The 15,369-nt window shown below is 42.9% G+C and overlaps 1 protein-coding gene across 3 annotated transcripts; it reads right to left on the bottom strand.

Moving 5' to 3' along the window:
• Positions 1-2,315: 2,315 nt before the first annotated feature.
• Positions 2,316-13,394, bottom strand: ucmab (upper zone of growth plate and cartilage matrix associated b). 3 transcript variants are annotated; one of them, XM_085357584.1, is made up of 5 exons: positions 13,295-13,394; positions 13,151-13,213; positions 12,961-13,056; positions 2,490-2,588; positions 2,316-2,413 (listed from the first exon to the last, which is right to left on the bottom strand). In XM_085357584.1, exons 1-5 carry the CDS (start codon positions 13,392-13,394, stop codon positions 2,316-2,318), a joined length of 456 nt encoding a protein of 151 aa, XP_085213710.1. The 3 variants fall into 3 exon arrangements, with proteins under 3 accessions (XP_085213710.1, XP_085213712.1, XP_085213713.1); XM_085357586.1 differs by having other exon boundaries at positions 13,151-13,216; positions 13,337-13,394; XM_085357587.1 differs by having other exon boundaries at positions 13,337-13,394.
• Between the last annotated feature and the right edge of the window lie 1,975 nt (positions 13,395-15,369).

The raw sequence follows: 15,369 nt of genomic DNA, 5'->3' as shown, positions 1-15,369 counted from the left end.
CACACTAAAGGAAACTCTTTATTGAAGCTGCTGTCTTTTCTGTTGTTTTGGGACGGGACCTTCCACTGTATGCCTTGTGTCGATGTCCTGCCTGGAGCTGCTGAGTGGAGTTGTGTTATGCAAGTGAAATATAAGCTTCAAGCTGTGGTTACTAATTGTGACATCATCTGCCCTCTGAACTTTCTCGTTTTTTTTCTGGCTCACGGCATCGTAAACTCCTGACGGTAGTGATGTTGTTCCTTTTTAGCTTTTCAGTGAGTGGACGTGAAGCAGGACGGTGTGTTTTCAATCATGGCGGCGATCGCTGAGGGGACTACTGCGTTGCACTAATGTATTGGAATATTTATTTTCTTATAATACGTTATGAATTTTTGTAAGAATACCAGTCGCAGAATCATGTAAATGTGTTATTAAATCAAACTGAAGTTGCCGAATTGTACGATACAGTATCTACTAGTTGTTAGTTTGTAATTGCTGTTTTATTTGATGACTTGATTGACGTGACTGTGAAGTCCTCTTTAACCACACGAGGGCGACCACACGTTGTTGCTCTGTGACCAGTTCTCAGGGATCTGCAGGGACGTGAAGGTGAAGCTGACCAAACTCCAAGTGATCAAGCTCTGCTGTTTCGGTGAACATGGTGAGGTTATTCCTTTAAAATACTGCATATTGTTCTGATGTGCCAGAGATGTTTCCTTTCTTTTAAAGCAGTCTTGCTAAATAGTTTTTTTTTTTTTCTCCCTTTAAAAACCTGGAATCATATTTGGATGTAAAGAAAGTGTTGACCAGTGACGTGTGAATTTATGTCTGTAGTTTTTAAAAAAAATGAAAAAAATTACAAATGAATGCGAATGTATTCAGGAGTCGAGACCAATCCAATCAGTGGTGTCCAGTTGAGTAGTTGAAATATCGTGCTCTGCTTCCGCTCGTGAAGTGGCTGGTCTGAAAACGGCTCACTCACTCTGTGTTTAATCACTGTGCTTTCATACCAGCCTGTTGAATTTAGCAGAAAGACTCTTTCTCCTTCTCTCCCTTACCGCTCGCTCTCTGCAGACTTTCACACAGAGCAGTGAAGGCATCTGTCTTTGTATTTTTCTCTGTGGTAACCACTGGATTTTTACCAGCTCAATATGAAAGGAGAAAAGAAAGAAACCCTTCACGACGGCATCTCCAGTTTTGAGGGTTTTGCAATCTTGAATTATCCCCAAAAAAGAGAAGAAAATGTGGTGAATATCAAAATGGACTTTGAGCTTTTACTTACTGTAAATACAAATCTCAACAAGCTTTGGGTTGTGTTTATTTTGGTCTTCCCTATATTTCCCACCACCTCTCCTGGATCGGCAAAAGAAAGCAAATTATAAAGCACTGGAAGTCCCTCAGTATGCATGTATTACATATTATTACTGAAATGTGCTTTGGAGTTGTAGAGATTTGTGCATTAAAAAGAAGCTTGTTTGCATGTGTGGTGGTTGTCATTTTTCTTTAAGTTAGATTTTGTACCCATTGCCTGTACAGTTTATATGGCATACTGCAAATACCCCCCCCCCCCCCCCCCCCGCCCCCCCCCCAACTGCATTATCTATAATCCAGGAGTCCGGGGCATCCAGAAAAGTTGAACACTTTGAATAAAACACTTCACATTTCTTCACAGTACAGCACATTTATTTTATTTATGTAAAACAGGGGTGTCAAACATAAGGCACAGGGGCCAGAATAGGGCTGTAGGAATGTGGCCCATGGGACAGGTCTGGGAAATGCGAAGTAAAGAATAAACATTTGGGCTTTTAACTGGATTTTATTTATTTCTTACAATTTTAGCCCAATGACAGATTTCTTTAGTTTACTAAAAGAGCATGTCTTTATCATGTAGAAAAACTAAGATGCACTGTTGAGATCACACACCTTTCTTTCCTGTGTTAAGAAATCTTGAGGATTAAATGGTAGTTAAACTTTTTTACAGTGACAGAAAAGGGAGTTTAGTTTGTGCAGCCTACTCAGGGTTAGGGTTAGATGTAGAATGAGTTGGACATCCCTGATCTAGGAGATCTCAGCTGTAAATTGGGGTAAATGAGTTTCCAAAAGCTCTTCATTTCGATTGATGTTAACTTGTTATGCTGGTTTTCATTGTCCACTTTGTCAGACCATTTTTAAACACTTCTCTAACATTTTCTACACCACGTGATTAATCGATTAATAATTAATCTAGTTAAAAATGAAAAATACATTGCATAGTCGTTGCCTTTACTATGTTAGCGGTCACATTTTGTGTGGAAAAGCATCGCTATGTAGCAGTCGCACGTCTCCTCTTATCACTCTTAGGTGGAGTGACGGTTGTACTCGTAGGCAGGATGCATCCCGTCATAGTGGAACTCCCTCCACTGCTCGGTGCTCTCTCTGCTCCTCTCGTTTTGCTCTGAAAGTAGAGGAGGAGAATTTCAGTGAACGAACTCTTCTTTTTCACCTGCGTCCGATGAAAATGCTCCACGTACCGTCATGTTCCTCCTCAGCGTAGCTCTCAAACTCGTTCCGCTTCTCCTCGTGAAACTCTCTCTTCCGCTCATCTGCAGCCAAAATCTGCCTCTGCTCAGCTGCAAGCACAGCAAGTATGAAATGGTCAGGTTTTCAAGGCGTAAGGAGCACGAACGCCAAAATCTTGTTTAAGGTGATGTAAAAGGAAATTATTAATTGGTAGGAAAATTACTGAAGCACTCATTTACTTGAGTCCAGTTTTCAGTGTGACTATCTGGACTGTTTCCTTTGAAATACGAGCTGCATTTAATGCGTGACTTCAAAGTACAAAAATGTCAGAAGGACAAGTATTTATTCTTGAGAAGAGTCAATAATCCCAGTTGATGCATGATGTCGTTTGTCGAGGTTTGAGCTGGTTTTATTTAGGTACTTTAGTCCAGTTGTGTCTCACCAGTCATCCAGTTGGATAAAGAAATGAATCTGCAGGTTAGTGAGACGATTATTGTGATATTAAAGAACAAAAACAAAAGTCGGCCCAAACTGGGTCATAAAAGGATGGAGGCAGTCAACAGCCACACTCATGTAGGCTGTCTTCATGTTGTTTGATGAACATCACAGCAGAAATCAAGACTGAACATTTTTTTTTTCAATTTTCTTTTGTCCAATTTTGATGAGTATGTGTAAATTGTAGACTCGGTTTGGTCTTGTGCTGCTGTAGCTTGTAACCTGCTTCAAGTTACAGTGTAGTGTGTGTTCAGAGATGTTCTTCTGCATACCTTTGTTGTAACAAGTGGTGATTTGAGTCACTAATGCCTTCCTATCAGCTGGAAAGATGGAGCTGCTAGGAAGTAGAAGAGTAGAGGCATGAAGTTGTACACTGCGTACAAGTGCAGAAAAATACAGCAGCTACAAAAGAGAACCAGTTTAAATTTAATGCTCACATACTTTTACACACACTCACACAAGCTGTTAAACATCACAAAACTGCTCCCTCAAACAAATCCACAGAACTGAATCACTGCGTCCAGGGACACTTTGAAAACACGGACGAGCTATAGACGCCTAAAGCACTGAAGAGGAGACAGAAGACTTCTGTATTGTATTTCAGGCCCCCAACTGACTTCTAAAAGTCTCACGCTGACTCGCTATTCACACATTACAATGTTCCAAAAAAGAAAGATGAAGAAGAAGAAGAGGAAGAAAGCGTTTGCATTGCACTGCTGAGCTTTGAAAAAAAGCACAAAGAGGAAATTTCATAATAATAATAAGACTTGGAATGTAACTGCTGTGTTTGATTTCTGTAACAAAGACTGTGAAATGCGATCGCCTGCTCTCACACTGGCATCACTTGAGGAATGGGCTGTTTCTTCATCCAGGGGATGAAGATTTGTGGCAGCGATTCAGTTTTACATTTTAACCTACTTGGGCATATAAATCATCATTTTTAACCTTTGTTTAACCAGCAAATCTTTTCAAGCAAGCCAAAATTATATAAGCTATCAGTTTAACGTGAGCAAACCATCACCCAAGACTTTATGTCCACAAAGATCTAGGTACTGTGCTGAAGAGATGTCAACTGAAGGAAAACTGTGGCCTTACTGTACTTTCACGTAATACCACTTAGAACCACAAGATGGGGGAGGGTCTGTGCTGACGGACGTGGGTTACTGACCTGGCAACCTGGCTGCCCCTGGGTGGGTCCGGGATGGGCGTGAGGTTCTGGGGGCGCTCCGTCTCTGGGCTGGGGCCCGGGCCGGGCCTCGGGGGCTTGGGTCCTGGTTGGTGTGTTGCCGGGGTTGTGGGCGGGTGGGTGCATGGGGGCCCGGCCCTGGAGCAGGGTGCCGCCGGTGCGTCGAGCCGCCTGGGGGGCTCTTCAACTGGTGGGGGGGATGGTCACATCTTGCAGGAGCTTTCTTCTCTTCAGGAACTCTCTGCAGGAGGGGGAGATACAGGAGAGGTGGAGGAAGATCTCAGCCTGGGCGTTTACCGTCTTATGTAGTCTGGAAGATGTGTGGATGGTGGGGTGGGTGCAGTTTTCTCTGTGGTGGGGTTGGGTGGACTGTCCAGGGCTCTGTGGAGCCGGAGGGCGCTACTGCACTGGGCCCCGGTCTGATGGGCCTGGGCCCCCCTTCCCTGGCGGGTCGCGGAGGGTGGGAGTGCCTACTGGGGTCAGCGGGGGAGCTGGCCCCAGGGAGGGGTTACCTGCCCCTCCCTTCCTTCCCTCCCCATCTCCAGCTGCCTCCCTCTTCCCGCTCCTCCACAACCACCCACACATGCAGGGCCTTGGAGTGGGGGTATGTCACCAGGGTGCAGAGGAGGCTACCCCCCCCCCCGTCCCCTTCTGGCTGCCTCTGCCTCAATTTTATCCCACAACTTAGACATTCACATTATTCACACTCTCATTACACATACATATAGGATCTTGGGGGTGGGCACAATCACGGAGTCCAAATTACCATCAGGGTGTATACCTCACCCCTGACGTCGTTGCCCACCTCTCAATTTTAAATACACTTAGTCATTGAGGGCTAGCAGGAGGGACTATGCGCTTACCTGCTGCTCCTTGGCAGGTAGCTCCATGCCCTCCTGGGTTTTAATTGCACCTTAGAACACACATGCATCAACACTACAATGAGCGGGTGGAGGGAGGTTTGGAGTCTTCTCCCACCCCCATTCTCTGCGGCCTGCTGGAGCGGGAGGGCTAGTAGGAGGAGTTGGCCGTCCGACTGCGGTCTGGGGTGTGGGGCCTCCCTGCTGCTGCGGAGTCGGGGTGGTCTGCCTCTCCCCACCGCAGGGAAAAGGGTAACACCACCTGGGTCTGGGTGCAATTCCCCCCTCCAGGGGCAAGGGTACCTAGACCCGGTTTGTAGAGTACGCTTGGGGAGTGTGATTGTGTGTACAGCGTCTCTTTATGTCTGTCTCCACGTTGGTTGAGTGTGGAGTAAGTGCATATGAGAGCATGAGGGTGGGAATGGATGTTTGTGTCTGTGTGTGCCTGTATGTCTGTGTCTATATGTCAGGTTGGGTATCAGACGCCACCTCTCTGGGGACACCTCAGGCCCTCCAAGGTTTGGAGGCCTATCTCCACCCACCACCACTTCCCCTGCCGGTGGCGGACTCCCTCAGGTGTCGGTGTGTTGGTGGTTCTTTGTGTCTGGGGGTGGGCGTCCGGGTACACACCGGCTCACTCCTTGGCGGCCGCTTGTCGGGGCCTGGGGCCTGGGGCTCGCTCGGGCCCCTTTGGAGGTGGGGTGCCCCCGGCCTCTCGGCCTGGGGCTCGGTCACTCAGGCACAGCTGGGGGCCAGCGGAGCTCACGGGCGCGTCACTGCAACTCCCCCTGACTTCTGCTCCGCGGCTGCTGGGCGAGCCCTCATCTGGGACTCTCCTCAGCTCTTACTGGAACAGTGGCGCGGCTGCCCCTCTGTTGGTCTTCCATGGTCTCTTGTGTTCTGGGGGCCTCTGGATATCTGGAGTTTTGATCTCCTCCATACCCGCTTCACACCCTGGAGGACGGGGCTGTGGCCCCCCCACACTCCCTAGCAGATCATTACATGGAGAAACCTTTGGAATGCAAGCATGCTGATCCACACAGGTATGCACACATGGGTATTCACAGACGCGGACTAAAGCTTTCTTGGCTGCTACCTCAAAGCACACTGTGCGCTGTCTATCTTGCGTGCTGCACAATATCGTTTATTATTTAGTAAATATTGATATCTATGACTAGCTAGTTTATTGTGATGGTGCTTTGTTTTCTCTATTATTATGTTGCTCTTTGTTGTTTGCTGTCTCCTCTGTTTGTTTTTTTTTGTTTGTTTGTTTTTTTTTTTTTTCTCCATACAGGTGACCCAGGAGTTCTTTTTTTTTTCTCTCTCTTCCCCCCCCCTTCTCACCGTCTCTTCTCCCCTTTGGTTTTCTTTCTTTCTCTCCCCCTCTTTCTCTCATTCATTCCCCCTGTCCTATTTATTAAAAAAAAAAAAAAAAAAAAAAAAAAAGACAAAGGATGAACTGAAGCTCTGCCATCACGTAATGTCGCATACTGCTGTTTCTGATGTCATTTAAGAAAAAAAAAAAAAAAAAAAAAAAAAAAAAGAACCACAAGATGGTGCAGGTGTGTCATTGACTGATTCCTCAAACAATAATCTAATACACTAACACTTTCATTCTTTACAGATGCAGCAGAGGAAATTTGTTCGCTGTGTGTGCAGTGCTAAGAAAAAGAACCTATTTTCTGCTCAGTTTCAGTAAAATCCCATGTGACTGAAGCACAATATGTCTTGATGCATGCTCAATCATCCAGGTAAGTAAATCCCCAAAAGTTGATTCTGTTCATCTGGACGTAGCGTTTTACGTGGGGAAAACGTTTTGTCACTCATCCAAGTGATTCAGTCTCAGCTGACTGCAGGTTTCCTCAATCTTATAAACAGTACATTTGCATGAGGCGCATTTGCATGAGGCACAATATGTGGCGTTCACCTCTAAACACTCAGCGTGACGACTGCGTGAAGAGTTTTAGGACAGAGACAAAATTTTGGCACTGCGATAAGAGCTTTGAGCCATCCATGCAAAGTGCCGATTACACACTCCTTCTGATAACATCTCGCCCTCTTAAAAATGAACTCTCCTAGTAGCAGCTATCACAACCACAACAGGCATAAGACAGGATTTTTTTTCAGCGTGCAATTTGCAAGAAATTGTGTGCCACAGACACGTTTGCGTGACACATTTGAATATTCTCCTCCTGAAAGTGATGAGGAGAATATTCTCTCCTCCTCTTACAAATACGTATTCCATAAGGCAGACCACAAAAACACTCCTGTTTTTCACAGGCTGTTCTCGTTTATATGACGCCCATAAAACAACAGCGTTTGAACACACTGTGGCAAAATATGATGCGGGTTTTGTAGTTCATCTTCTGTACATTGTAGTTTTAACACAATGTCATATTGTTAGGAGAGACGAGTGTGAGAGTGTTCCAATTCTCACGGTGTTTCTCTTTTCCTAAGTCCTTAGCAGTTCTCTTACCCACTTTCCCTTGATCTCGATGATGTTTATAGTCAAGTCAAGGAAAAGAGGTTAGGAATAGGAGATAGGAGTTACCTTCAGAAAGCACCCTAGGTGTAGCTAAAACAAATCAGAAAATAAATGAGAATAATAAAAAAAAATATATCAGTGCATATCAGAAGAAAACAAAACAAAACACCCCTTTTGTGGGTAAAATGCTGCCCCCTACTGGTAAATGTTTTAGTGAAATTCTGCCAAGTACTGAATGTTACTTTCAACTGCTCCCTTATTTACAAGGGTTGTCACAGCAGATAGCTCCACATGTTTGCTTTGGTGGATTTTTTACACTGGATGGCCTTCCATCCAGTGTGATTGTGCATGCCCTAAAGAGATATGTGTCTCCTTTTGGGACTAAACAAGGATCTTCCACTTGTTAGACAAATGCGTAACCACAAAAGAACCGCTTGAAATTCTGACAAGTATAATTACCTAATAAGTACCTTTAACCTATTGTGTTTTAATGGAAGGACAAACAGGAGAAATCAAGCACAAGAAAGAGAAAATGCAAAGTCCACACAGAAAAGGTCAAACGCCTGTGTTTGAAGCTAGGACCTGTGAAGTGTGAGGCAAACACTGTGTATGAATTGTATAAGTCGAAGACAATAGATGGATAGTTAGAAGAATTAAAACTTTCACTGACGTCTCCTAATAGTATGCAAAGAGATCCTCCTTGGATCCTTGATCAGCAGGTAGACAATGAAGAAAACACTCCTGTAGGGCAAGTAATGTGGATTTTATACCACGACTGTGTCTGTTGACATATTGTATGTATTTTCCTGCAGACAGTGTAAATGGACTGGTTCTTTTATAGTGCTTTTCTGCCCTGCTTGAGCACTCAAAGCAAGGCTTCAGAGAGGAGGAGGGTTTTCACCCAACGCAGACATATTTCTGTGCAGTCCTGCACAATCACAACTGCATGTTGCTGGACGTGGATGATACTGTGTGTTGGCTGAAAGCTGATTGGTTGATAAGCGAGCTGTAATAAGACGTTATGTCCAAAAATATCTAGGTATTGTGTTAAAGAGGTATCAGCTGAAGTAGAACTATGGCCTGACCTGCATGTAATACCACTTTGAACCACAAGGGGTGACAGCAGAGTTAGCTGTGACGTCTATTGTCAGACCGGTTATACCGCATACTTTGTACGCCGTTTCCATCGACAGCTGTCTGCTCGCTGCAAGTAGACAGACAACAAACAAATGACCACACCCTAACCACAATTTCAGCAAAGACGAACCACTCACACTGGAAAAGTTGAACAGCCTTTCACCTTTCATCAGAATTCCCAGCTTAAGTTGGCATGCACATGTGCGGCTGCTTGGAATTCAAGTTGTAAATTACCAAACTGAAAAAGATTTAGAGATTAACTTACAGAGCAGTATCTGTCACCAGCATGTGAAAGTTTATTCAGCACAGTTAGTACTGAGGTCATCTGACTTTAGTTTTATATTTTATCTCTTTCAGAATGGTAAATGGCCTGTATTTGTATAGTGCTTTTACTAGTCCCTAAGGACCTCAAAGCGCTTTATACATCCAGTCATCCACCCATTCACACACTGGTGATGGCAAGCTACGTTGTAGCCACAGCCACCATGGGGCGCACTGACAGAGGCGAGGCTGCCGGACACTGGCGCCACAGGGCCCTCTGACCACCACCAGTAGGCAATGGGTGAAGTGTCTTGCCCAAGGACACAACAACCGAGACTGACCAACAGTGTTGGTCAAGTTACTTGAAAAAAGTAATCAGTAACTAATTACCAATTACTTCCCTAAAAAAGTAATCCCGTTACTTTACTGATTACTTATTTTCAAAAGTAATTAATTACTTAGTTACTTAGTTACTTTTTAAAAACACGATTTACAACCTGAGTAGGTAATAAAGCAATAGATCTTTCAGCCCAATTCTACTTTTTCTGCATAATCCATCATACAAAATGTAATCAAATTCAAATTTTTTAAACTTGTTTTATTAGTTTTAACCTTTTAATTTTATGCATCAAGCAAAAATTTAATTATATGCAACATTCTCTGACTGGAAGAAATTTGTTTAATATTTAAACCTATTTTCTGCACATTCCAGCACATAAAATAAAATATTTTTGTGTTTACACTCAGTCTTTCAAATAGATGCAAGTAAACCACAGCAGAAAATAAATAAAGTCAAAGACTCAGCGGTCCTGTTGCTCTATTTTCACCTGTAAAGCAGGACTACGGTAGGCGGAGGTTTACCCTGGTGCAGGTGTGCCGCAGCGGTCAGTGGAGGAATCCACGAGTTTCTCTGTGAGTTTTCCATTACGTCGTTGCGCACTCGGTGCTTGTTTAGGGTTTTTTTCGCTGTAAAAAGAAGTTTTCTTCCCACGCACAACGGACGCTAATGTTTTTGTCACTTTTTATGGAATCAAACTCAAAGTAAGGTCAGTACTTCCACGCTTTAAACGCTGCACGCTCATACTCTCTCCCACAATCGATATGTGATCCATTGTTGATCTGCACACAGCTGTTGTCACTAACGGCGCACTCGCTTACGTCACTGTCATGAAACATTCTCGCAAAAAAAATCACGGTTTTAGTAACGCAGTAATGCAGCGTTCCTACGGGAAAGTAACGGTAATCTAATTACCGTTTTTGCAATAGTAATCCCTTACTTTACTCGTTACCTGAAAAAAGTAATCAGATTACAGTAACGCGTTACTGCCCATCTCTGCTGACCAAGCCGGGGCTCAAACCGGCAACCTTCCGATTAGAAGACGAACTGCCAACTCTTGAGCCATGATCGCCCCATTGAAATTGCACAGCAGAGCTAATCATCCATCATTTTATCCACCCTGCACATTACTGCTGACCTACTCCCACAAAAGCCAAACAGCATCATTTGTTGGACTGCGATGTCCATCTTTGGATATTAAAACTCTGACTAGAAACTATATGTCATCATATCTGCCAGCTGAAACAGCTGCCTCTATCAAATACTTCCCTTCAAAATTTCATCCAACTGCAGGACAGGTAAATGCCTTAATGCAGCACGAGAGGCTCTTCAAAGTGAGCAGCTTGTTTTTCTCACTTGGTACTTGCTTTTTTTCCCCTCTGACCCCTTTCTGCCTGTGTGTTGGCACATTCCACATTCAACTCACAACCACTCACCCACTCACTCATCCATCTCTGTCTTTTCAGTCTGTTCTCTGCTTTGTGCTCATTTTATTCCTCCTGTTTTTTCTGGGGTTTTTTGCACAAAGTGTCTCGCTGTTATCACACGTACGGCACATTATGCAACTGCAGTTCAGAACAGCAGCATTGTTGTGCGCTCTCACCTTCCTGCTGGTAAAACTGTGCATAACAGCTGGCGGTAAAACGCTCAAGAATGCCACACATTGTTCAGTAATGCGAATACGTTGACAGGAGCAAACTGGTGTGTCCCGCCCCGTGTGTCCTGCTGCAGCGCCAGGACAGGAAACTGAGGTCTGGGATGGTCTAAGTTCATGCCAGGTCCACAATAAGGTTAACAGCTGCTAGCTGCCATGACTATAAAATCCTTCAGGCTGCCATAAACATGTTCCCTCACAGCAGAGTCAGGAAACAAAAGGGCTGCATCTCTATGAGTCATCTCATCATTAATACAGACACCAGAAGTGCATTTTTAATAAAACAAGTAATACAATAAAACTATTTCAATACATTCATCACTGGGGTTCAGCAATACTCTTTCCTCCCCACTGCTGTCAGACTCCATAATAAAGACTTTAACTGATCAAGCACACACATCCATACATATGCAATAATACTAAGTGCAATAATCCTTTCTGTCATCGTTGTATTTTTACTCAGTTGTATATAGCATTTGTATTTGTATTCTATTTTTATCTTATTGTATATTTATTTTATTTTATTCTACTGTACATAGTATTTTATTTTATTCTATTCTGTACAGTTGTGTACTGTATTTATTCTTATTGTATTCTAATTTTTGCCTCATAACTTTTGCACTGTCCACTTCCTGCTGTGACAAAACAAATTTCCCACGTGTGGGACTAATAAAGGTTATCTTATCTTATCTTATCTTACTCTGACACTTGTTCCCATCACAGTATCAAACATCTTTATGTTCAGGATGAGGATGACAAATGTGTAAAACGTTATTATCTTTGCCTCGGCACCACTACATTTTTCACTTCTGCACATGATGAATGTTGAGGCTTGTGGATCTCAGAGATATTTTATCTGCCTGACGTATCAGGCTTTCTTTCAGTGCCAAAAAAAAAAAAAAAAAATCTTCAAGTAACAGTGAAGATTTCCTCCTGCTCTTTTTAGTCTTCTGCATGTTCCTGTACTTCACCCATGCTGTCTTTTTGACAATTAAACCATCTTTTAAACAATCAGATATTCAAAGCTTTACAAAAAGCCCATTTCTAGGCTCATTTTTCTGTTTATAACCAACTACAGTCACACCTGGTGTGATGGCCTCAGCCACACATTGGTAAAAAACCAGTCCACTCACCTCATTGGTTTGGTTTTGCAGTTAAAAATGTATTTCAGTAATGTCATTCATTCATTTCTTCACTTAAACCTAACAGTGATATTATGAAGTCCGCACATAGTAGCGCTGTGTGGTTTCTAAAATGTATTTTGTCAAATTAAATGTATATTATATCATGGTTCTCTTTCTTTTGTTCAACCTGGTTTGGCTGTTTCCTGCCTAAGCAAAAGGCATGACTTTGAAAGTACAACGCCAGCTCAGCAGGACCAACTATGTGCGTGTCAGCAAGGGGGTGTTTTAGGGCTAGTTAGGTTATTTTGTGCTTAGTTAGTGTTTATTTCTGTTTCCCTTATTGTATGTTAACGGTTTGGCCAAACCACTATCCAAGTTACCCTCTTGTGTCTTTGTGTTTAAGTTGTGTATACTTTTTTTGCCTAGTGAATTTTCTGTAAGTCATTTTTTGAGTAGAATCATATTTAGTTTAGCTCTTTTATTGGGGTAAAATAAAATAGAACCCACCTTCAGGTTGTATTTCCTGTGTCCTCTATGCCTTCACTGCTTGGTCCCTCACATCTAGATTTAAACTTCTCTGAGAAGTTCCAACGTGATTTTAAATCATGACATAACACATAAACAGCTCTTCTGAGAGTCTTTAAGGACCTGTTGATGCCGGTAATTTGTCTGTCCACGTCCTCTTAGATCTGATTACAGCATATGACACTGTAGCTTATTTCTGTCACATCTTGAATTGTGTGTGGGTATTAAAGGTACAGCCCTAAAGCACATTTAGCAGAACATTAGCAGAAGTAATTTTTTCTTGTTTTTACAGGTAAAAGCTAGCATTTTCTAGCATTTTATGCCAGAATTGACCACAAACAGACTTCACCGTGCAAACACAGTCTGGCTGACCATGTCAGACTCCAAACGACTGCAAACTGACTCAAAGTGAACTCACCGTCCAGCTCATCCTGGGACTTCACACCACGTCTGCTGCGTCTTCTGAAGAAGTTTGAGGCATCGGCCTGCTTCATGAAGACCCTTTTCAGTGGACCTGCAGTGGAAGCGGGAGGGAGTTTAGTTCACAGTGTAAAGTGATACACAGGGCGATACGCAGGGAAAGAAACGCAGCTGATGCAGCCCCTGACCTTGAGGATCTTTGGTGCTGCCTGTGCTACCGGGCACAGCTGCAGAGCTGGCCTCCGGAGACCCTGTGTCGAAGCACAAAACATGAAAGGTCTAAATTCAAAAGGACTCCAGTTTTTCTCATGCCTGCAACCAACTAATAAGACAATTTTTTTTGGTAAAAAATCTCACTCCTGCATCATACTCACATGAAAGTGCAAAAAGCACAGTGAGGAGAGCCAAGAGGGTTGCATACGTCCAGGACATCTTTTAAACTCTGAAATACTGAGAGATGTGAGTGATGAAGAAGAGCAGGAGGGAGAGAGGGGAGTAAGACGTATGTGAGAGGTGGGATGGGGCGCCTGGGGCGATATCGACTGCTTCTCAGTGCAGGGAGGGAGTGATCGTGCAGATCTGATAAGGGGCTGAAACCAACAAACATGCCAGAGGGCTTCCAAGTCACAAGAAGGTGCCGAGGGTTTCATTTCAGCTCAGCAAACATGCTGCTTCTCTCTTTTTTTTCTATGAATTTTAGTTGAAATTAAAATGACCTGAAATGACACAATCTATGGAACTATTGCATCAGTGACACTTGCAACTGTTTCATTAATAAAGAAGAGAAAACATACTGTAGGTGTAACCAGAAAAATTATAGTCCGGGCTGCTTATGCTCTGGCTTCCTGGATAATATTTGTTCCAGAGACGATGGATGGGAGACAACAAAAATACTGATGTTTCTTTTTTTTAAAAAAGTGACAGAAAACAGTTGAGGCCGGGAGCCGGAGCAGGGACTCCTTGCCAAATGTCTCCTTTGAAACGGGCCCCCTCAACAAGGCCGCTCTCTCTGCTAGGCAAAGAGTTGTGCAGGAAAGTATGCAGCCCTCTGTTTGCTTGAATTTCTTCCAACCTGTACTCTGGCCGGGCCCCAGAAAAGAGTGAATGTTTAAATTGTTTTGAGGGAAAATCCAGGAGTCGGGGGACTGGTGCTCAGAGAGATACGGAGATTCTGGAGTGAGGGTTTTGAGAAGATATGTGGTGAGTGTATTTTATTCAGGTAGGTGTGAAACAGAACAACATAGGGACTGAAGAAAACTGCAACATTAAACAGCAACAACAATGTCTGTGAGTGCATAAGGGGAAAAAAACCCAGTGTGCTGATAATACATGCATTTGGATTATATATTTCTAGACTGTGACTTGAATAATTTAAAGTTTTCTGTGACCTGCTCAGGGGCTACAGCTGCAAACAATTAATTTTGCAACAATCTGGCACGTTTACATTATATTTTTATACTCATGTTTATTACCATGCACCGCCCCTGTTAAATAAATAAATATATTTTCAAAAAATAAAAAAAAAATACATGTGTCTGTGTTTCTTTCCACGCCTTCCTTTACAATATCTGAGCAACTGTGAAAAGATATTACTTCATAGGGCAATTTTCATTCATTTCATTATAGGTACTTTCTCTAATTACTCTCTGCAGACCGTAACTAAAGCTGTCACCAGCAGGAGGCAGAATTTTACCAGTATGTGTGTTTAGATGTTTTCAGTTATATGCTTCCTGCTCCTGGGCTGTTATTGTAAATACGAATATGGTCATAATGTCATGCCTGGTTAAGAAAAATACAAAAATAAAAATCTCACTGCACCATCTTGTGGTGCGGGGTGGAATTGCATGAAAGTACAGCCTGGCTCCAGCTCTGCTTCAGTAGATGTCACTTCATTACAACACACACATTTTGTACATCAAGTCCAGGTATGTAGTGCTATGTGTGATCACATGTTCACCCACTTCCATGCACATAGTTGAGCCTTTGCAGCCATGCTGGCACTTCTTTTTTTCAACTGTTGATCTAGCCTGATGCAGAGCCTAGTTAAGAAATGAAGTGTTTCTGTGCAGTAAAAGACTAAAGGCTTTTAATTTGAAATAGATATAAGCAGTGCCGAATGTCCATAAAGAGCATAATGCAGTAAATTTAATAGCGTGGAAGCAGATCAAAAGAAAACATATCTGAGGATTTCTTATTTACTCTGTTTTATATCAAACAGGAAGAAAGAAAAGCCTTAGCAGATGAGTGAGATACAGGTCAGTGACCACTGGATAAAATAAAGTGTCCATGTGAAAAAAGCAACACTATTCCTAATTATTCCTCTAAATGAAAAAATGGTTGAAATAAAAGCATTTTATTTGTACTCATTAATGTTGACACCGGCAGCTACGTGCAGTTTGAAAGGTGG

This window comes from Diplotaxodon limnothrissa, linkage group LG7 (genome assembly GCF_057381915.1).
Source record: "Diplotaxodon limnothrissa isolate DT_005_m linkage group LG7, D_limnothrissa_male_GT1.1, whole genome shotgun sequence".
Taxonomy (NCBI): Eukaryota; Metazoa; Chordata; class Actinopteri; order Cichliformes; family Cichlidae; genus Diplotaxodon; species Diplotaxodon limnothrissa.
Note: the sequence above shows the minus strand (reverse complement) of the source record. Positions and strands in the feature narration are given on the sequence as shown.

What these genes read in the sequence shown, in the direction of transcription:
- ucmab (XM_085357584.1), bottom strand. Translation starts at nt 13,394, where the DNA reads ATGTCCTGGACGTATGCAACCCTCTTGGCTCTCCTCACTGTGCTTTTT. An exon ending in GTCCCAGGATGAGCTGGACG is followed by an intron (nt 2,589 to 12,960) that starts GTGAGTTCACTT and finishes CTGTGCTTGCAG; the next exon opens with CTGAGCAGAGGCAGATTTTG. An exon ending in CGCTGAGGAGGAACATGACG is followed by an intron (nt 2,414 to 2,489) that starts GTACGTGGAGCA and finishes CTCTACTTTCAG; the next exon opens with AGCAAAACGAGAGGAGCAGA.